Source organism: Gossypium arboreum, chromosome 12 (genome assembly GCF_025698485.1).
Source record: "Gossypium arboreum isolate Shixiya-1 chromosome 12, ASM2569848v2, whole genome shotgun sequence".
NCBI lineage: Eukaryota > Viridiplantae > Streptophyta > Magnoliopsida > Malvales > Malvaceae > Gossypium > Gossypium arboreum.
The window spans coordinates 55,364,013-55,387,676 of record NC_069081.1 but is presented as its reverse complement, the minus strand read 5'-3'; the positions used below and the strand labels follow the sequence as shown (position 1 = coordinate 55,387,676).

The following is a 23,664-nucleotide window of genomic DNA, read 5'->3' as shown; positions in this document are numbered from 1 at the left end:
TGCAGAGCTATAGCGCAACTTGAGTACGCCAGTGCAATTGGAAGTCTAATACATGTAATGCATTGCACTAGACCCGATATCGCATTTTCTATGTGTAAATTGGTGAGATTTACAAATTTTCCTAGTACTGATCATTGGAAAGGAATTTGTAGGGTTTCTTAAGAAAACAAAAAATTTGGGATTATTCTATAGTGATTATCTCGCGGTACTAGAAGGTTACTCGGATGCAAGTTGAATTACAAATCTAAGTGACAATAAGTTCACATCGAGATGGATCTTTACGATAAGAGGTGGAGCTATTAGTTAGGCCTCCAAGAAACAAACTTGCATCTCACATTCAACTATGGAGGCTAAATTTATAGCCTTGGCGGCTACTGGCAAGGAAGCAGAATGGCTAAGAGATCTCTTGCTAGATATAAAGTTGTGGCCACAATATAGGTCCGACATTTCCGTATATTGTGATAGTGAATACACCATGTCTTGAGCGTACAATAAGCTGTACAATAGAAAGTCTAGATATATAAGTTTAAAACATGAATATGTGAGACAATTGATTAGGGAAGGTGTGATAACTGTTACCTATGTTAAGTTAATTGATAATTTAGCAGATCTTTTAACAAAAGGTTTGTCAATGGATTTGATTAAGAGTATCACCACTAATATGTGATTAAAACCATTGATAATGGAAACCCTACCTTGTTCTAGCCAAAAGTTAGTTTCGAGGTTCAAAGGGTAATAACAAGTTATCGAATGACAACGTGCACTAAGAATCAAGATTTAGTGTTTATGTTTTAGGAGGATGAGTTTTACTATTAATGGATGTACATTAATTGTCATGAAATCCACATATATGGACCTGAAGTGGTTCGTTTCAACAAGAGTTTCTTTATGGTTTTCTTTCGTACATGTTCATAAAACGGGATTAGCATATGACCATAATGGTGCTAAAGCAAATAAACTCTTACTCTAATATTTTACAGTTATGTGTGACATTTTTCAGGTATTGACTTTAGGAGTGATGGTTCAAGCGACTAGCCACCATTCACTTTGTTGATACTTTGAAGAGTTTGCACTAAAGGAAGGTTCAATCTGCAGACACCCTTCTTTATGCATAATCGTTGTGTACTTATTTTCTGGAATTAAAAATCTAGAGGGAGATTGTTGGAAATTGTAGATTGCAAATTCATAATTATTCATAAACAGTTAATAGAAAGTGATGATTTATTCAAATGATACATTTCATTTCATGGAACATATTTTTCTAAGAAGTATGTCCAATGGAAATCAAATGTAAAGGGTTGTAATTTTTCAAAGTAGTGTCCATTGAGTGTATATAAAAAGAGGGTTTATGGTGCTCACAAATATATTACAATCAATTCAATTTCAGAAATTAGAGCAATAGTTAGGGAATTCCTCGATTTTGCCAATCAAAAGAAATTCAAAAATTTCGTTGTATCCTGGGAGGACCTTTGTCATAACTCTCTAGTAACTTTGTGTGGAGGAAAATAGTTCTCTTTAAAAAACGTCACCCGCACCTCGAAATCTACTGTTTAATTCAATATCTTCTCTGAATCTATCTTGTTCACTCAAAATCTCTAACAATATATACAAATTTTAACTTTGAATTACGACAAGCATTTTCTAATCATGATCTTTTATGAAAATGTTTTCTTAATTATTATTAGTAGGAGTTATCACTATTAAAATATTTAATATATAATATAAAATAAACACTTTTTTTGAGTAAATAGAGGTAATGTTAGTATTTTAAAATAAATCCAAGGTCAAAATAGGTGTTTCATGAAAATATATAAATTACTTCAATTTTTATTTAAACTTAATTGTTTTTATAGATTATACTTATTAATTTTAAATTGTATTAATTATCACGCTTCTAATTTTGTATTAACTATGCTTTTTCATTTCTTACATTACATGTATTTTTTCTTTTATTTCAAAATACACCTTTAATTTTTTTAATTTTTAGTTTTTAAAGAATGAGTATTGAATATTACTATATAGATAATACAAAGAGAAAATTTGGAGGGTTTAAAACAATTTTTCTTATTTTCTTCACTTTATCTATTTAAATTTTTATCTAGTTTTATTTAATTTTTAATTTTTATAATTTTCTAAAATTTTAAAAGGATTTTAATTTTTCATTTTCTTTATAATCAATGTTGAATTGAAAGAAAATATAAAAATTAAGGACTAAAATTATTATTATACTAATTAAAAAGTCGGGTAACAAAAAAATAATTTCAAAAACATTAATGATCAAATTGTAACATTTTTTTAGTTAAGTAACCAAACAAAGACTTACTCAAATTTAGTCACTAATTATATAGTTCACTCTAAAAATTATTTACCAAAAAGCTTATTCTAGACCACAAACTATCAGATTTTGACACCAAAATGGCAATTTGAATTTTTTGTTTCCTTTTTCAACGCAAGAGATTAACAAAACAACATGCACTCCAATTGAAATAAAAATAAAAATAGTTTAATCTGTGGGTAAAAAGCGTTGAAATAAGTAAATATATTATATTAATAAAATTAAATGCATTTCAATTTTTATTATAGTTTTACTAAATTTTATAATTTGTCAAAAATTATTTAGTAAAAGAAAATTTTAATTTTAAAGTTTAATTTTTAAAAATTAAATCTCGAGTTGAATTGTGATATTATTTATATACACTAATTTAGTGAAAGTAAAAATTAGGTGTTAAAAGTTTTATTTTATTTTATTTACATAAAATTATTATTAGTATAATGATAGAGAATTTATTTACAAATCTATTAAACATGAGTTCAATTCTTAAACATGTTAATTTTAATTATTTTAAACATGAAAAAAGAAAAAGGTCATCAAAAAATTCTTTTGTGGTTAAGAAGAGTTAAAAGAGACGATAGAAAGAAACCAAAACAGAGAAGCAAAACTCAGCAATTACAAAAACCTAACTCATAAAAATCCTTTTCATAAATAAATAACAAAATATTTAATCAACCATAAAGTGAAAAAAAAAAAAAAAAAAAAGAAGCCTGTTTTGTGGGTATTTATCTGGTCATGAAATTGCAATGAAAACGGCAGTTATAGACTCCCAAATTAATAATTAGACAAATGCAAAGGAAACTTTGAACTTGTCCAACAATACAAACATGGTATCAATGATAACAAGCCGGCTGATACCTTCCTACCGTTTCCTTGTCCTCCACTATTCCAAAGTGGAATCCAGAACTTGAGATGCTTTCAATTCTTTTTATTTTTTATTTTATCGATACGCATTTATCTACTTATATCAATATTTTTATAATTTAATTATTAAATTTATCGATATAATTATCTTTTAATACAAATAAATCTAGAGACAGAACCATGAGTAGACAAATGAAAAATTTTAGTAAACAATCTCCCTCAAGTATTGAATTTTCATTTTAAATCTTTTAGTCATTCAAAATTTTAAGATTTTATCTCATTATATTTTAACGATTTTTTGGTTTCATTCTTGTCACTATCATATCAACTTATAGTACGTTATTAATATTTATTGAATGGTTAAAAGTATATTACATAAAAATAAATAATATAAATTTTTAATTTACATTAAACTTAACATATATGATCTATATAAATCAACCATGAAAATATTAATCATAAAAAATGTCAAAATGTACAATATATATATATATATATATATATATATATATATATATATTGAGATTAATGTCTCCAACTTGCAAAAACTTAAATATGTATATTACCATATTAACAAGTTATTGAGATTAGTGTCTAAATTTGATTATTAATGTATTTTGTGCCACATTTATTTTATTTTTTGCTTCGAAAGTTCAATATAAATTTTAAATAAATATAACTTCATTTGTATATTTCTATTCTTTTTTAATCGTTATGTTAAGTTATGTTTTTGGTGTGGTTTTGTTGTTATTTAATATATTGTTGTTAGAGGTATGCATTGATTGGACCGGGCCGGATTCAGGCAGAGTTCAACTAAAATTTTAAGCCCGTTTGTTAGATCTGGGCTCAGCTCGCTCTAAAAATGGGCCTAAAATTTTGTCTAAGTCTAATCCAGATAAAAATGTTAAAATCCAAGCCCGACCCAACCAGCCCATATTAATTTTTATATTATTTTTATATATTTTAAAATATATATAATACATAAAAATATTAAAAATATTAAAATAAATATTTCCTAACAAATTGAAAATAAATTTAAAAAATATGTATACTTAAATAACACTAAGATAGATGCAACTTAACAAGCAAATGTCTTTAAAATAATAATAAAATTAACAAATTTCTTTAAAATAATAACAAAATTAACAACAAAATAAGTTTTGTATAATATCCAAACAATAACAACAAAATAGTAGTAACATAATAGTAAAATAGTAGCAAAATAAGAAGAAAACAATAAGAAAATAATATTAAAAAACAAAAAAATAAATTTTTTTTGTCTTTTAGTGAATTCCGACTAGGCCCTGGGCCAAAATGTATTACCTGAGGCCTGACTAATTTTTTAAACGAGCCTTAATTTTTTGTCCAAGCCCATTTTTCGAGCTTATATTTTTGCTCAAACCCTCTAAAATTTTAAATGAGCTTTCGGGTCGGGATGAGTAGCTTAACCCATAAATAGGTCTAATTATTATCATATAATAAGTTTAAAGTGAATGAAACGCGGTTGATTTTGGGGTTAGAGAAGAAAAAAAAAAGTAATTTCCAATTATAAATAGAATGTTATTGTAAAATCCGGACCAATTGACGTCAACGTGTATGGGAAAATCAATATTCAATGTCATAGTGATGAATGGTTGAATGGACACAAATACAGTGTTACTTTTGTGGAGGATATGCACCAAAATATGGTGGCCTTCCCACACCTCTTTCTTTATATTATAATAAATTATTTGGTTTTAAATTAATAAAAAATAGAAGGCCGATGGACTAACATTTTATGGAATATGTATTAATAAATTAGTTGGGGGCTATTATTTTAAATCACAATAAACAAGGAAGAAAAAGTTAAGTTGAGCATAAATGAAAGTTTTGTTATTAAGATTCTGTCTTTTCTTCAAACTTCACCATTGGGTTTCATATGCTTTTGTGGGTAATCTAAATGAGACAAATAAACCACACTCTAATTATATCAACTTTTTTAAGATATTGCTCCTTTGGATTTGTTTATCAACTTGCTTTCTAAATATTCCTTAATATTGAAATTTTTATTAATTAATTTGGGATTTTTTTTAAAAATTCTCTTCCATCCACACAATGATAAGGTATCTTTTAAGTTAACATAACTAAGATTCTAGCAACATATGTATTTTTCGATTCAAGATTCTAGGAATAATTAGATTTGATAATTCATGCATACTATTACTCCTTTGCAAATGGGGCTGGACTAATTCTAAAATACTTGGGTTTTAGAATTCGCTTCCATGAGGAGAAAGTTAATTATGGAGTTTGTATTCGAGATGATTTTCAATACTCAAATCAATGAAAAATTAAAGGAAGTCAAAAAAAAAAAAAATAGAAAGAGGAAATGGGTAGAATGATCAAATAGTAGAATTACCTAGACTTATATCTTATCTAAGGAGTTGGCTTGGAGCCAAAAAAATGCATAGAGATTGGCCCATTCTTTTAGTTCTTGGCTACTAGTCTTAGCTGTGGTAGAGTGTAAGTTGAAAAGGATAATGATAGTGTTAGACCTTACTTTATGTACGACCAGGGGTGAAGCTAAAACAATTTTTTAGAGGGTGAATGAAATTTTAATTTTTTATAGTCTATATCTTTATAATCTTTAGATAATTAAATCAAATTTTTATAATTTTAGGGAGACTAAAGTGCAATTTTACCTTTACTATTTAATTTTTTTTTAAAAATTAAGGGCCTAAATAGTAAATTTCCATTTTAAGGGGAGGGGGGCAGGGCCCCTGCCAGCCCCTTCTAAATTCGCCTCTATGCATGACCTGTATATTTATATGTTGAAACCTATGAGCTTGAAGCTGTTGTCAGTTGTTATTAGTTGGTGTGTTAGGTCTTTCAGTGTAATGTTTCGATTTTTATTATTATTGAGAATTGAAATTTTAATTTTTGAGTCAAAATTATGAATTGAGTTATTTTCATAAGTTAAATTGAGAGATTTATAAGAATGGCTTTTGGTTAAGTTGTGGGTTATTAATAAGTGATTGATTGGGGGTAATTATTATGTTTTAATTAATGAGTAGTGATCTAAGGATTAAATTGTAAGATTTATAAAATTTTCAAGGTTAAGGTGTGAATATGTAAAACATAGATTTTGTACATTAGGAAGTTTTAAGTTGTGACTTTACCAAGGGTCATTAGCAAATGCACCATTGGCTGGTTTTGAAGGGGGCGACAATTATGAGATTTATTTTCATATGATCAAAATTTCTCTCCAAATCTTTCAACAATTTTCCAAGGTTTTGATTTCTAATAATCAATTTCGAAAGGTAAACTTAAGTAGTGTTTAGAAAGCCAACTAAACAAATCATCACAATAACATGGTTGACCATTCCCCAACAAGAGTCAATTGGATTGATTTGACCCTCCCCATGACAAGTTAACGGTAATGTAAACCTTCACCAGATTTTCTTTTACCTACCTTGGATTTGGTAAGGAAATTAGGGGGACCAAGAGTATATCTATAGGAAGGGGACATTTCAAATAGTTTTCTATCTACTTAATGTTCAGGTTATTCTTTCTAAACTCAACATTATCTTTTTCTTCTTCTTCTTTGTTAAGATCAAATTAAGATCTTGTTTAATGAGTAAATGATTCACCCTTCTTGTAAATCCTACAGCTTTGCACATTACAATTATAGAAGAAAGGGTGTTACAGGAAGGCCTTGCTTGGGGGTCGCATGTAATTGAAACGTTAGTAAAATGTCTGTAATAGGGATTCTAATGGAAATATTTTAATATTTTAAGCAGTTGCTATTGCTGGTTTGGGTTGAACATTTGAAATAGAAGCTCCAAGCCGAGGTTAAGGTCGGTCTCTAGTGAGCCTCTAAACTCAACTTCTGTACACTATATTATAATGATTCCTTGTATGGTCGATGCGCAGATTTTCTTGAAAAGTTGTTGTGTGTATGTATAGTTATATATTCTCTGTGAAGCATTCATATATACACTCTAAAGTGTATGATGAGTTGCATGAATATAACAATGTGTGGTAAGCATGCATGGGAAGTTATATGTTAAGAAGCATGACTTTATTAAGATTATGAGTGAAATCTGTGTAGATGCATCTATTATATCATTTGAGGGATGCATGAAAATCTGTGTTGGCTTTAAGGGGGTTCAGGCGGAGTGTTAGGAAAGTATGTAATACAATAACAGACCCCGTAGTGGTACTTGGATGACGTCCGTTGGGATAGTAAACACAAAGGCCATTATAGTGAGTATGTTTTCCATCGACACAGTAAACACAAGGGCCAGTGAAGCAATTATGTGGAAAGACCATAGCCATGACATATTCTGGAAATGGCAGATGAGTCGCATTTTTCTACTAGGGTTTTTGCGTGTCCCAGGGGCGATGATGGGCAAACCTTAAGTTATGCTGAGTTTAGGTAAATCCATATCGTCGAACTAACATTTGGTGTGGTGCCTTGATGGAAAACCAAACAAAGCCTTTGTGGCGAATATTCGTAAAGCCTTTGTGGCAAACTCTCTATAAAGCCTTTGTGGCGAACTTTTTGTAAAACCTTCTTGGTGTATTATTCATAAAGCCTTAGTGGCGGAGTAATCTAGGGAATACTTGTGGCATTTCTGGAATGTTTTTACTGTTAATTCTGTAACTCTAAACGATGAGTTGATATTCCACCATTATGGCAAGACCTAGGCATGTCTATAAGGCATTATCTGAAAGAGTTCTCAAGAGTGTACCCGTTTAATGGTTCCACCAAAATGATCCACCATGTCAGGGAACTTTGTGTATATGGAATATTGGTGGTGCAAGTGTCTACCAAACTCGAAATTTCTTAAGTTTTGTATTGAAGTCATTTAGGATTCTATTGCTTGAATTAAAATGTTATATTCTTCTAAGTAAGCTTGATTGTCTGGACTGATTTGAAAATACAATATAACTAGTGTTCTGATAATTGCTAGATCTAGTAAAAGAATCTGTCAAGAGTAACATCCGTTGGGTATCTTTTTGAGAAGTGCAGTCAACTACTATATGCAAAGAAATTGTGTAATACGATTTGGAATATAGGGTGAAGTCTGTGATCCGCCAATTGGGTGAAATTGTAAAAGATGGTTAAGTGTAGAGATTGGTGTATGGTAATTCGCCAACAAGGAATCAAAAATGTATCTGCGAAGGTCTGAAAGGAAGTCCAGAGTCTTAAAGTCAAGGATTCCAACAATAACATTAAAAGGTAATATTGGTTGAGTAGGTTCTATTGAATTTATGGGTGTTTATTTGCAATGTATGTTATTGGGATTGAACTTGTAACACCCCTAACCCATACCCGTCGCCGGAGGGTTAAAGAGTATTACCATATACAACAGAGTCATATCAAGATAATTAGGTATAGTGATTCATTCTTAAGTTCAATTCACATCAAACATTGAAAACATTAATCAAATCTCAACCACACATTCACATTAACCATTTGGAACACATATAGTAACTTATCAAGCCATTTTCGCATGGCTATACATATATACATCATCAAAAAGATAATTATTTAACAACAAAAAGTCAAGCCTATACATGCCATTATCGAAATTTAACTACTAGAGAACCAAAAGGCTTAGATAGTGTGGTCGACTTCGACTTTGAGATCCCCGAGACCGTAGCTGATGAACAAGATCTATAAAACAGAGAATTAAGGCATCAAAGTAAGCATTACTATGCTTAGTAAGTTTTAAGCATTTCAAACAATCAAAACGTATCATATAAAACGAACATTAAATATCACAAAACTCGTATTCTAATTACAATCACTCAGCCGAATATACACAAGTATACCACATATAAAGCCTATTGGCCGAATATAAATACACAAAGAATTTTTCAGCACATGCTTCACTTTACTTTATGGCTCATACAACTAATTTAATTCACATATTTTCATATAATGACGTACATCATTGAATAGGTCATTTCTCTTATTCATAGATATATTAATCATCCACACAATTTTATCGTTATTTGATACTAATGACTCACCTTGCAATCAATTCACATATAAGTACATAATATGTACCTGGTCATTACCATGTATCATACATAATCAATAATAATTTGCTTTGAACATTTGAATTTGTAATCTCATTCGAATCACCGGCGTTAAGCCCGCTAGGTTTCAAAACCGAATCCAATCACTAGCTCAAAGCTCATAAACTTTAAGCCGGATATAGTACCAAAGACTAAGCTCATGGATTTAACCCGGATATATATTACCAAAGACGAAGCTCATGGATTTAACCTGGATATATAATATATCAAGTGCTAAGCGTATTTACCCACATGATAACTCGGCTCACATAACATATCACATTTGTACTTCAATTTCTTCATTTGAGTATAAGCACACAAAGAAAACACACTTTCAATATAACTTTCGGTTCAACACTTTTACGCAAGAACACATAACCATTTCACTATCTCAGCTTAACTCCTAATATCCATTCGGTTACATGCCATATACTCAAGTTATTTATTAAACAACCTTATTCAAGTAGAGACAATAGGTTGCAATTCATTTATCATACTTATCTCTTTACATCAATTATCTAATAACTGTAATTACTCAAACTTACCTCAGATATTTTTGAACAGTTGCGGATAGGCTATTCGATTGCTTTCTCCTTTCCCTTATCTGATCTAGTTCCTCTTTGCTCTTGAGCTTGATTTAAACAATTGAATTTATTTAATTTCTTATCAAATAGGCAATTTAATGTAATACATGTATATTATAAGGTTAAGGTACATATGACTTAATAATTAACTATCAAACACTATATGCATATATATATTCCCTAGTCATGCACAACCAAACACCTTACTAGGCATTAACAACTTTATAATTATATGCATATCTACTTAAGACCAATTATGTATTTAATAAATTCTACAAGTATGGTTATTTATAGTGACTAAATACCATTTAATCTCAAGTTATACTTATAAGTACATCCACATAAATACATTCTCACTTAAACATCATCTTGGCCGAATAATCAAATACACTCATTGTCTATTTTTCAATCAACTTACCAGCCACTTTGTTTTACCCAAGCCGATTGCACACACACACACACACACACACACACACACACACACACACACATATATATATATATATATATATATATATACACGTAATTGCATTTTTATTTACTTGGCCGAATACTCACCTGACTATTTGAGTATATTAATATTCAACTTCTCAAAAACCACAATTTTATTATAATCATGCTTGCATATACTTTTACACATAAGCTAAGAAATCACTACGTAGTATTGCATATATATATACATACATGAATAGCCAACAAGACCAATTTTACCGAAACATACATCGCATTTAATTATGAGTTTTTTTCTCATACTACACTTATATAACTACAAGCCGAATATACATATACTTACATCACTTAAACATCCAACACCCAATTTCTTTAACAAAGCACATTTTCGGAAATGACAAGGCAATATAACAACCTTTAATCCAACTTATAATTTATGCATAACACATTTCAAGCATTTACTCTATTCCATCATTTAAAATACAAACATTACTCAAAAATATCCCTAGTTCAAATTCGGCAATTACACCAATACACAAGATGATTTATTTTTATTTTTTTGTTCATTCATCTAAACTACTTACAAGCACTTTAAACTATCTCAAACATCATTCATTTGTAATTATTCATTAAACTTGGAGACAACCATGTATCCCTTTCATTTTCTACCATGGCCGAGAACTCAAATCCTCCCCAAAACCAAAATTTTAACATGGGTTAAATAAAGAACTTGGTAACTAACTTAAAATTAACTACAATTTTAAGAATTAATATGAATTCTTACCTTGATTCAAGCCTAAGGTGACCGAATGGAGTTTTCTCCCCTTTCCTCTCTTTCGTTTCGGCCAAGAACAAAGATAAAGCTTTGTTTTCATCACCCATTTTTCCTTTATTTTTATTCATTAATAATGTAAAATATAAAGCCATTTTTAAGTGATAATTAATATATATATTTTTATATAAAGCATCATCATGGCCGGCCACTAATAACAAAAAGGGATATTTGACATGCAAGTCCCTACTTTTATAACATGCATTAATAGACCATTACACATTAAACTATCACATTTCAAAAATGTCTCATATAAGTCCTATTTAATAAATTTCACATACAAATGACAAAAATCAAAGCATAAAACTTTCACACATGCATTTACACATAAATAAGTATATAATATAACGGTTAATTATTTTTGTGACTAGGTTTTGTGGTCCCGAAACCACTTTCCGACTAGGGTCAAATTAGGGCTGTCACAGAACCAGTTCACTAGAGGGGATCAAGCCAGGAATGCATCAAAGTAGATGATTGTAGAGCGATATTATGCATACAAAGAAGCACTTTTGAGAATATGTTTCAAATGGCGAATAGTATTATACACCACGATCGAGTTTATTTTAATAAAGTTTTAAGTAATATTGTCTTATACTATATTGAGAATTAGTTGTAATCAAACAAACGTTTACCTTTAGAATGTTTGATTTATAATAAAAATAAATAAGTAACAAAAACATTCAATAAATTCTTTGCCCGTTTTAAATTTTTTTTCAAGTGTTTAGATCTAGTGGCATCCTATATTCTGATTCAGTAAATAGAGTCGAGTATATGGTGTTACACCGAAGAGGAGCAGAAAGCCATACGACTTTGGGACGAAAAGGTCTCAAACGTTGGGATGACGTAACATCTTTGGCAACCACACAAGGTTGCGACGTTGTGATGAGTAGGTTGGTGACGTCACGACGAGACGATGATTTTTGCACAAATACAACTACGATTTTTACTTTCAAAATGACTTCTTCTCCCAGTCAAACTCTATTTCCTACAGGGTTATTTAAGTCATATTGGACCCACATTTCAAGTCTATTAAAGGGCATTTGGAATCCTGTTTAGATTAATCAGATTTAGAAAATCAGATTTACATTATATATCTCTTGAGTGAGATATGTTAAGTGATTTTAGGGAAAGTTTTTGAGAGAGCTTTTGTATTTGGGATAATTGGGTTTCTTTTAGGATTTCCCATTTGTATTCGGGTTGGATACTCTCCATTGCTGTACTCTTTGTTTGATGTTTAGTGAAAAGTTGAAGTCTCCTTTGCTCATGATTTTTCCCTCAATGAGGGTTTTCCACGTAAAATATTTGTGTTTGTTCTTCTCTACTTTTACTATCTCATTGTTTATATGGGTTGATCCCCAACAAACTGGTATCAAAGCTACAGTTCAGCTTTTGCAAATTAACTTGTTCGGTGACACAACAATGCTTTTGGATATCATACAATTAATTTAATTTGATAGATTTAAAAATTAGACATAACAAGCACGCACATATGTAGAAGGTCCAGTTGAAATAATATTAAATATGTTTCACATGTTCTAACAGAAAAAAATGCTTTACCGAAATTTAATAAATAGGGTATTTAGTAAATTCTGGTTAAGCATAATTTTAGGGATTAAAATAAACTTATATCATATTAAGAAGAGATAACATTTTATTTTAATTTCCTAAGATCCTCTACATTGTTTTAGCTATTCAAAATTGGTTTTAAATAAAATAGAATTAATCCATCCTTTCTTACTAATTTTTCCCAAAATATTTTGTTTAGCACACTAAAAGATTTTGAGAGAACTCTCTGAAAAGTTTAATTGAGATTTCCCTGTGTTTGTTGGGTGAGTACAGTAAAGATTAGAGTGAAAATTTACAATTGTGGTTGGACCTTTGCATCAAGAGCTTTTTGTCTACGTGATTTTGCCTAATTAGATTGATTGAAGGTAAATTTCATACCTTATTTACCCTAAATTCGTTATCTTGCACATGGATCCATGATATGGGATTGTCAAAAATTCTTTTTCCTTGCGCTTCGACGGCCCAATTTTGGTATGAGAGTCACGTGTGCAACACGAATTTGGTTAATATCGATGGGTTGCAATTTTACATGAGATGTCCTCTTGTTATCTTTTTTGTATGACTTGTTTATCTCTTGATTCGTTATATTTGATTTTGTTCAATGTTTGATTAATTGTTAACAGTGTTGATAAGTTTTGATAATTGCTTGTATTAATTATTAATATGATGTTAACATTTGAAACAACAAAATTGAAGGAACTTTTATTAATCCTATTTGTAATAAGCTACATATTAAAATATATTTACTAAAACTAATGACACAAAATAGGTTCTTTACCTCTGATCTTTTCGCATGAATAGTGAATGACGTTATGAATTATCATAATTATGAAATTTGTGATGCACAATGTAGAAATCTTTTTGGCATTGTTTGTTAGAACAATTGGAGACAGAGGAATAAGGTTATCTTCAATCCTGGTGATTATTGTGTTGTGGTTATTTTAAGTCATTAATTGAGCAAAATCTATTGAAATTGGATGGTAGGCTCCAAACGAGGGCTGAGTTAAAATAAATTTAGGTGGGGCTCTTAAAAAAACTACAATGCGTGCCTAGATAGGAGAAGTTATTGGAGACAGTAAGGGTTGTTGGCTAGTTGGGTTTTCAATAAATGTTTGCTTATGTATAATTACTCAAATAGAGCTTTGGGGGATTTTGGATGTCTATATATTGCATGAGTAGAAGGTTATAAACAGGTCATTGTTGAATGCAATGATTTATTTGTTGTTCACATGTTAAATGTTAATTCAAATGATACTAGTACATTTGGATTGATTTGGCACATCAAGAAACTTTGTCAAATGCAATGTAGGGTGCAATTTTAACATATTTATAGGGTAGCAAATTATATTGTAAACTTTATGCCGAAATGGTCCATTGATAATGATCTTGATTTGTGTAAGTTTGCAAGATCATCTAGTGGAGTATTGATCATTTTATTAGGAGATATGTTGGGTATTACTTTTGCTTGTGACTGCATTGTTTGAGTTATTTTAGTTTTTAAAAAAATTGCCTCTTGTAACAAAAAATAAAAATAAAAATCAAGAAGCATAATAATATATTCTAGATATACAATGTAATCGATTGGGTTAGAATCATAAGCCAATTAGACATTAATTCGGTTAGAGATTATTTTAATAAAGTAATGAATATTAAAATAAGGATGATTTTGCCTTTACTATTTTTATATGAAATGTTTAAATAAAACAATTAAAACCAAAATGTCTAAATGTACAACAACAAAAAAAAAAAGATTTTACCACTCTACCAAGAGTTCAATTATTAATTTTATTTATAAATATATTTTAATATTAAGTTTTTCTTTCATCATATCGTGAGTATGATATAATCCAACAACAACAAAAGTTTCTTTTGGAAGGTATTATCACAAGACTTGTGATAAGAGAACAAAATTTTACTATGCTAGGATACACTTGTAAAATGGTAAAAAATAGGATGAATGAGAAACATAAAAAAACTTTAAACCACTAACAAAAAGGGTAGGATAAAATAAATAGATAACAAACGGGTTTTTTGGGGTTGACGATAGCGGGACTTAAACCTTCACGATTTTTAAAGTCGACGGTTTTTCCTCTTACTATAAATTTCAATGTTGTCGGTACTGATATTGACATGTAGAACAAAACTCTATATTTATTCTTACCTGATTAATCAATTTTTTAAAAAAATTATCAGACTATAGGGTGAATGATTTGATTAATGACTATTCCATTCGATTCTTTATTCAACTTGGAACTGGTTCATAACAATTCTTTTTATTTTTCATATAAATTAATTTTGCATATAATATACAAGAAATAAAAAAATGGGTGTCAAAGACATCTATTTAAAAAAATGTCATTATTTATCTATTCTTATAATTTTTTAAATTATAATTATATATATATTACGATACAAATTGCATTAAAAATGAATAGAAATAAAAAAAATCGCATAAAATAAAGTTTTTAGATTGAATGACAAGATTAAAATAATGAGAACTTTGAAATACTTGCAATGATGGATTATATTGATACTATTACAACTTTAAAAATTATATAACACAACATAATAAGCCAACAAATATAAATTTTATTGAAATATATAAATATGTGTGGTGAAAATTCTATGAATATAGGTGGACATGACAAATGTGTTGAAATATATGTTAAATTTTTCATATTTTATATATTGTAATGCAAATGAAAAATTTTGTTTTGTTGTTCCAATTTTATTATTTCTATATAAACTTAATAAAATTTAAAATATTTCAAATGATAAATTTTCATACAATTTTCATTAATTTAATGGACAAACTATTAATCCAAATTGAATTTATTTTACCTAATAAGATTATTTGTTTAATTAAGATGAAAATGGTATGAGTTGTTTTTTTTTTAATTAAAAGGTTGGATTTAACTAATAAACTTTTGGTAGTGTTGGTAACAGTTGAGATTTTGAGTCCTTGTATACTTAGGATCAAATTTGATTATATAAAATTGTTATGAGTGAATTTTCAATTTTATCATGTTTATATTGCTATAGATGTATTTTAATATTACGAGTTAATTTTATTTCAATTCTTTACTCATTTATGTTTTGTATTACCTTGATTTTACTTTATAAATTTAGAATTTATATTTATTAAAATAGTCGTCTTTTAATTTTAAATTAACTTTTATATATTTTACTTAAGGTTGTGTATTTTTGTCATATATTTGATTTAATGGGTAGATATTTGAAAATGTTTATGTGGGTCGGTTTTTCATGAAAAGTCACACTATCATAAACCATTGTAGAGGATAAGTGCAAATTTCATGGGATGTTTTTAAATCAATTGTTGAAATAAAAGAAAAAAGAAAAGAGAAACATTAATCCACCGTTAATCATGTTATGTAAGTTTTACATTGAAAAACATGAATTTACTTTTTAACCAATTCAACCGGTTTCAATATTAAAGAAAGAGATAACCAATTTAACAGGTTCCAAGTTATCACTATAATTTTTTAGTTTTTGATGTGAATTGATCAAATGACTATAGTTTCCTTATTTCTATCTTCAAGTACAGTTTTTGATTTAAAGGGATTTCACAAGATCCTGCTATAATAAAATCTCATACTAGATGTTATCTTAAAATTCATGTTATATCTTACGATTTTTCACTCTATTTATCTCCGATGAGAATATTGAAGAGATGTAATCAAGTTGACTCTAATTCAAACTTTATTCAATATTCGAGGCTGGAAGTTTTTTTTTTCCAAGTTAAATTTGTTTCAAGACAAAGATAGAATTGTTGAGTTCAGTCTATTAGGATCATTAGCTAATTTAATTAACCACTAAAAAATCTGAATATCACTCGCTTGATAACTTAAGTTGTTCAACTCAAATTCGAATCAATGTTTTTAGAATCAGATTAATAGTTGAACCAATCAGACCATTAGTTCGTTAGTTCAATCGATTCGATTAAAAATTTATTAAAAATTCATAAAGTATAAAAATTTTGATTCACCTACCCAACGTTTTTCTCCCCTCTCTAATTTTTGAAATTTTATATCTACATTTATATTAAGGGTTAGATTACTTGTCTAGAATTTAGGAGGTTTTGAATAAAAAATTAAACCTGATCAGTTTTCTAATTTTTTTAATATATTGTGTTATGTTATTTTTCTATGTTATGTATAATATTATAATGTAAACACTAAAGAATGTTCGCTATCTATATATAAAATTGTAATAAATGAAAAATATATAATTATTAAATTAAAAATTAAAAAATATAATATATTTCTTAATTTTTTTAAAGATAATATAGATGAATTTAAGTAAAATTTTAAATCTACATTTGAAAACACATAAAATATGTTGGTACCCCAACCTGACTTTACTCAGTCCATTAACACTTGAACGTGGTAGGACTAGTTTCATCTCTCTAATTCAACAACTTAAATTTGAAGACTTGGGTTGTTTTTGAAGAGAAGTAGAGAGTATAGAAAGCGAAGCCCAATGGGCTTTGCAAAAACTTATTGGCAAACCCTAAAAAGTACTTAACGGTAAAAAGGTCTCCCAACGGTCGACAAAGAGGAATTCAAATTCGAACAATTTCCTTTCCAAAAACATCCCATTTTCAAACGCATTCTAATTTTCTTTCGTTCTTTCACTCTTGCTCGTTACAGACTTATCCAAGCAAATCTCAGAAATTTTCTCGGCAACCAAACACACCCAATGGATAATGCTCAGTTAAACGCTTTTCTCCAAAACCCAGAAACCCATTTCCCCGATTTCTCTATTACTAGAGGTTTCGACTCAGAAAAATGCGATCTTGCCTTGAATCTAGATAACCCTACCTCCGCCATGGATGAAGGTGAAGAAGAATCTTTTGCTGATCTAATGCTTTGTGACTCTAATTCAAGGCTGATCCTATCCGGGTTTTCCAAATCTAATTGCACCGGTAAGTAAAATTTCATGATTTTATCTTGTTAAACTCCTAATTATTTAATCAATAATAAAGTCCTGTGAAAGAAAGAAATTACAGCTCTTTTTTTCCTTGATATGCTTGCAAAAAAAGCAGAAGTTTCTTGTGATTTAATTATATTTGGATTTTTTTTTAAATCTTTTAAAGTACATGTACTAGCATTCCAGAACTTGTTTGAAATATTACAAAAAGAGAAAAGAAAAGAAAAGAGGTGAAGTTTATTCAAACTTTTCTGAGTTGCTTTTCTTTTATATATATATATATATTGCAGATTAATTTAACACTTATGAGTAAATTATGAATTTTGACTTATATTTGTAGTTCTTAATGATATATGATTCAATCAAGGTAGTAATCTTTTTCCTGAAATTTCATACAATTTACAGATGAAATTGTGATGTTTATAAACGCTGGAGGAGAGGCTTTAAATGAAACAGATTCTAGCATGAAATTTGTGGGGGATAATTACTTTGAAGGAGGAAATGTTATGCAGACCAATGAGCCTATAAATGAGGCTGGAGATTGTCCTTTCATTTATTGGTCTGCAAGAATTGGTAGCTTCTCATACCAGTTCAAAAATCTTCCTCCGGGAGACTATTTTGTTGATCTTCATTTTGCAGAGATCATTAACACTAATGGACCTAAAGGAATGAGGATATTCAATGTCTATATGCAAGAAGAGAAGGCAAGTTACTTGTCAAAATCATTCAATTTGTTTTGTGGTTTTTCACTGCCTAGAAATGTTGAAATTTTGGTGTGAATATGACAGGTATTGTCAGATTTTGATATCTTCTCAGTTGTTGGAGCCAATAAGCCATTACAAGTTGTTGGTTTGAGGGTATCAGTGAAGGAGGATGGGCTAATTGCTTTGAGGTTTGAAGGAGTTATAGGAAGCCCCATGGTTTGTGGGATTTGTGTAAGGAAAACACAAAATATTCCAGGTACTGGAATTTGTGTTTTAGTTACTTGATTCACTCCTAGATTTAACTTTGGACCATGCTAGAAAAACTGCTTATTTTGCAACCTTTATTTATGATCTAAAAACAGTTACTCAGGGATCGCAAGAATACCTTAAGTGCAATAACTGTGCTGCTGAAATTGAAGTTTCCTCAGCTCAGGTTACAGTTCATTTAATATGATTTTGATGTTTTCTATGAGAGAAGTTAAGGCTGAACTTCCTGCTTATTTAGACTTTTATTTTGTGCTTTGTAGATGAAATTTGTGCGAACAAAAGTTACATACAAGTATGAAAAGAAGATACAAGAGCTCACTACACAGTGCCAGCTCAAGACACATGAATGTCACGAGGCTTGGATGTCATTGACTGCAGCTAATGAGCAGTTGGAGAAGGTTAGGATGGAACTTGACAACAAGATCTTCCAAACACGCACTCTCGGTAACCATCATCAGTTTACTTGTTCTCAGTTTTTAATGACATGAGCAAATGCATTTCTTCTTAGAAACTCTCATTTTTGCTAAATAATTACTTGTTCCTCATATTTCTGAATGTTTGAACCATTCAAGTGGAGGAAGATTTGTTGGAATATTGTTTATTAAATTCTGACTTAATCACAAATGCTGACGAAAAAGACTATGCAATGGTGGTTTATTTGGATTATGTTAGGTGCTTAAGTTTTACAATGAGAGGCATAGAAATACTTGCTCCTTTTTAACTCAAGAAATCTTCTCTTGTCAGATGAAACTGTGGGGAAACAAACTGAAAATTTGAAAAATATTACTAGCAGTTATGAACATTATAAGAAGTATTGGGCAGCAGCAATCAATAATTTACAAGAGAAAATAAAGGTAATGATTCTATCTTTCCAATAATCTCCTATTTCTTAATAATTTCGCTTCCTACTGTTGTTGAGGGATTATTTATTTTAATGCTTTTTTTTTATTGATGTTTCTGCAGATAATGAAAAATGAACATGCTCAGCTCTCCCATGAAGCACATGCCTGTGCTGAGTCAATACCCGAACTGAATAAAATGGTCACTGGTGTCCAAGCACTGGGTAAGGTCTAATTTATCTTGGTTAAGTGAGTAGGAGTTTGCATTTATACATCTGCATAGACTTACAGAATGAGTTTGCAGTTGAGCAGTGTGAGGATCTCAAAGTGAAGTATAGTGAAGAGCAAGCGAAGCGAAAGGAGCTCTATAATCAAATTCAGGAAACAAAAGGCAAGGATTGTTCTCCCTTCTGAGTAATTTATCAATGCAGTCTATGAAATTGATCATTGAAGAGTACAGGGGAAAACACTTACAGTATTTATTTAATATCAGGTAATATCAGAGTCTTTTGCCGCTGCCGCCCACTTAGTAAAGCAGAGATATCAGCTGGTTCTGCTCAAGTTGTAGATTTTGATGCAGCAAAAGATGGAAACATTGGAATTCTGACAGGTGCCTCCACCAAAAAGACTTTCAAGTTTGATCGAGTGTACACACCCAACGACAATCAAGGTAACAATTACCCCTATCATTTGATGCACGGCCCTTATATAACTAATTAAAATGCTGTAAGAGGCTGATTGAGCTAGTGTTTGTTTTGGCATAACAGTTGATGTTTTTGCGGATGCCTTGCCATTGGTGACATCAGTGTTAGATGGCTACAATGTCTGTATTTTCGCTTACGGGCAAACAGGAACAGGGAAGACATTTACAATGGAAGGCACAGACCAGAACAGAGGAGTCAATTATAGAACTCTAGAGCAGTTGTTTCATATTGCTAAAGAAAGGAGTGAAACTTTTATGTATAACATATCTGTTAGTGTTCTTGAAGTTTATAATGAACAAATTAGAGACTTATTATCTACATCACCAACATCAAAGAGGTGAGACAGCTGTACTTTTTGTTACATTTTTAACTACTCACTTTCAAAATATGGTATCCTGAATGGTGTGATTTATGTTGTTCTAGGATGAATTTCCTTGAGATATTGAAGCTTAATGCATTCACTTGATTTGGTTGATAGGTTGGAGATAAAGCAATCTGCTGAAGGGTTTCATCATGTTCCAGGCATTGTAGAAGCTCAGGTTGAAAATATAAAGGAAGTTTGGAATGTATTGCAGATTGGAAGCAATTCTAGAGCTGTTGGATCAAACAATGTGAATGAACATAGCAGCCGATCCCACTGGTATCAAGACCCCATTTTTTCTTTTTCAACACTTTAAAATGAACGAAGTCTCTTTTATTTTCTGTATCTTTTTTTTTTTCATCTTTTTCTCTTTTACTTTTGTTCAGCATGCTTTGTATAATGGTAAAATCAAAGAACTTGATGACTGGTGATTGCACCAAGAGCAAGCTTTGGCTTGTGGATTTGGCAGGCAGTGAGAGGCTTGCCAAAACTGATGCACAAGGGGAACGACTCAAGGAGGCTCAAAATATCAATAAATCCCTTTCAGCTCTTGGGGATGTTGTGTACGCTTTAGCAACAAAAAGTAGTCATATTCCATACAGGTCCATTGATTGTCTACCTTACTCGACTATATAGCCACTTGCCCTTTCATTCTTGTGCATGACATCTGTCATTTGATTCCAGGAATTCAAAGTTGACACATTTACTTCAAGATTCATTAGGTAAATCTGGGGGAATCTAGTTGTTTACTCAATCTCTGTTTGTTAGTCTTACTGACATTAGTTTTCGAAGCAATCAGTCTACCAATGTTGCAACTAACAGTAGCTATTATTTATCAGGGGGTGACTCTAAGACTTTGATGTTTGTGCAAATTAGTCCTTCAGAGAGGGACTTAAGTGAAACCCTGAGCTCCTTGAACTTTGCAACTCGAGTTCGAGGAGTAGAGTTGGGTCCTGCTAAGAGGCAAGTTGATACAAGTGAGCTCCAGAAGATGAAAACAATGGTAGGTCTAGTTATTAAGTTTTTTGCTTCCATCACTATTATTTTTTAGTATAAGATTGATCAACTAACTTGACTGCAACTACTTCTAAATTCTTATAAAGCTTGAAAAAGCAAGGCAGGAATCTAGATCCAAAGAGGAGTCTTTAAAGAAACTAGAAGAGAGCTTACAGAATCTAGAGAGTAAGGCCAAAGGTAGAGACCAAGTTTACAAAACACAACAAGAAAAGATTAAAGAACTTGAAGGTCAATTGGAGCTGAAAAATAGCATGCATAACCAGTCAGAGAAGCAGCTCTCACAACTTTCAGATAGATTGAAAGGGAAAGAAGAAATTTCCACTGCTTTGCAACTAAAGGTTGCTATCAAAATGAAGTATTATTGACATATTGCAACTTGTTGTTATTCATAGTCATACTAACTAGAAGCTATTATTTGGTTAAGGTTAAAGAACTGGAGGCCAAGATTAAAGAGCGACAGCAATCGGATTCAGCTAGCTGCCAGCAAAAGGTTACATTACACAAATTTTTTTATTGTTTTTATGTCTCTGTGTTTTCTTCTTGTTGTATTTGACAGACAATAGTTTGATTCAAGCAGGTTAAAGAACTCGAGAATAAGCTGAAAGAGCAAGTACAAGAATCCGAGTCCCATTCACTTTCTCTTCAACTGAAGGTTGCATTGCAAATATTTTAGCACTGTTGGTTCATATTTTATTAGAGGTATAGAAAGCTTAACATGTTATGTTTCTTTTCCAGATCAAGGAGCTTGAGAGAAAGCTAAAAGAGCAAGAACAAAACCCAGAATCCATTTTGCTTCGTCAAAAGGTCATTTACATATATTGCTCTTATTATCTGAAACTGTACCTCTTTGTCCATTCTACCATCCTTGTCTTTGCATGAAGAAATAGGATTGCTAATTAGATAATTTTGTAGCAGCAGATTAAGGAGCTGGAAGATAGATTGAGGGAGCAAGAACAACAATTGCAGTGTGCACTAGCTCGTAGCTTTGCTGATACGATTGCAGCTAGTCCTAGTGAAGGAAAATGGAGAAAAGATGATGAGTCCATGAATGAAGCTGAACCTCATATCCTAAGGAGTTCAAACTCAACCAGTAGCCGTCCCTTGAGCCATGGGTTCAAACAGCCAAAAATCAGTGATTTAGTTCATGAGTCAAGGAAGAAAAGGTACTCACGAAGTGGTGAAACAGAGAACAATATGGTTATGGCTGCTTCTTTGGCTGATAAAAGGGCAAGAAAATCTGATCCACCTAAGATTGCAAGGGGTGTGAAAACAACAAAACCAGGTAGCTTAGCGGCACAAGGACCCGCGGCTCACAAAAGGGTCATTAATAGAGGTCAAGTCCACGCAGCAATGGAGAGAGACAGTAACAAAAAGATTTGGTCAAGGTAAGTTGTTCAAGCCTAGACTCCATTCTTTGGAGTAATTATATTGATGTAACTTCTACAGAAACTCTTATTGTATCGAATTTGATTTTTATTCATCAGGAAAATTTTAAGAAAGTTCACAGCTTCTCTCTTTTTTGTAATTTGCAAGGGGTTATCAAATTATTACTCCCTATTATTGTTTAACAGTTTTTACGATTTTACAAAATATACTTTTTATTAAAATTTAAATTATTTGATTCGAGGAGAGAATAGATTCCTTTAGTAGAAGTAATTAATACAAGCAAGTAATCAAGCGCATTCACCACTGTAAATTGTTTGACTGTTTACTAATACCGTTCGTTGTTATTTAGAATGATTAGTTCTTTAGAGTAATTTTACCACAGTAAATTGTTTGACTATTTGTAACATTGTCCATTCTAAACTAGCTAAATTTAACAGAATCAAGGCAATGAAAACAAACATGATGAGAATGTAAAGATGAACATGATATAGAAAAATGATTGAAAATTTTACTGATATTTCCATTATATGCAAGAAATGCTAGATAAAGATTCTTTTTCCTATTGAATGAAGCTTTTTCTTTGGACTGTTTTTCATTTTTATTCTTTAATGAGTTGAAATTTTCTTTTTGTTTTGAGAAATTAAAACTTAAGACAACAAGAATTTCATAATCAAATAAATATTAAGAAAAGGAAGCATGCAACATAATTATAATAATATAATTAGAATAAAAATAATTTAAT

The 23,664-nt window shown here is 30.4% G+C and overlaps 1 protein-coding gene across 1 annotated transcript; it reads left to right on the top strand.

The window, feature by feature from the left end:
* The first annotated feature begins 17,189 nt into the window (after positions 1 to 17,189).
* Positions 17,190 to 23,035, top strand: LOC108476825 (kinesin-like protein KIN-14R). The gene is made up of 19 exons (XM_017779182.2): positions 17,190 to 17,639; positions 18,050 to 18,348; positions 18,433 to 18,604; positions 18,711 to 18,781; positions 18,876 to 19,059; positions 19,360 to 19,469; positions 19,579 to 19,678; positions 19,759 to 19,845; positions 19,948 to 20,124; positions 20,222 to 20,495; positions 20,637 to 20,798; positions 20,906 to 21,121; positions 21,204 to 21,241; positions 21,359 to 21,522; positions 21,623 to 21,874; positions 21,961 to 22,026; positions 22,114 to 22,188; positions 22,272 to 22,340; positions 22,455 to 23,035. The coding sequence occupies exons 1-19, from the start codon at positions 17,414 to 17,416 to the stop codon at positions 22,923 to 22,925; spliced, it is 3,213 nt and encodes a 1,070-aa protein (XP_017634671.1). The 5' UTR covers positions 17,190 to 17,413; the 3' UTR covers positions 22,926 to 23,035.
* Positions 23,036 to 23,664: the final 629 nt, after the last annotated feature.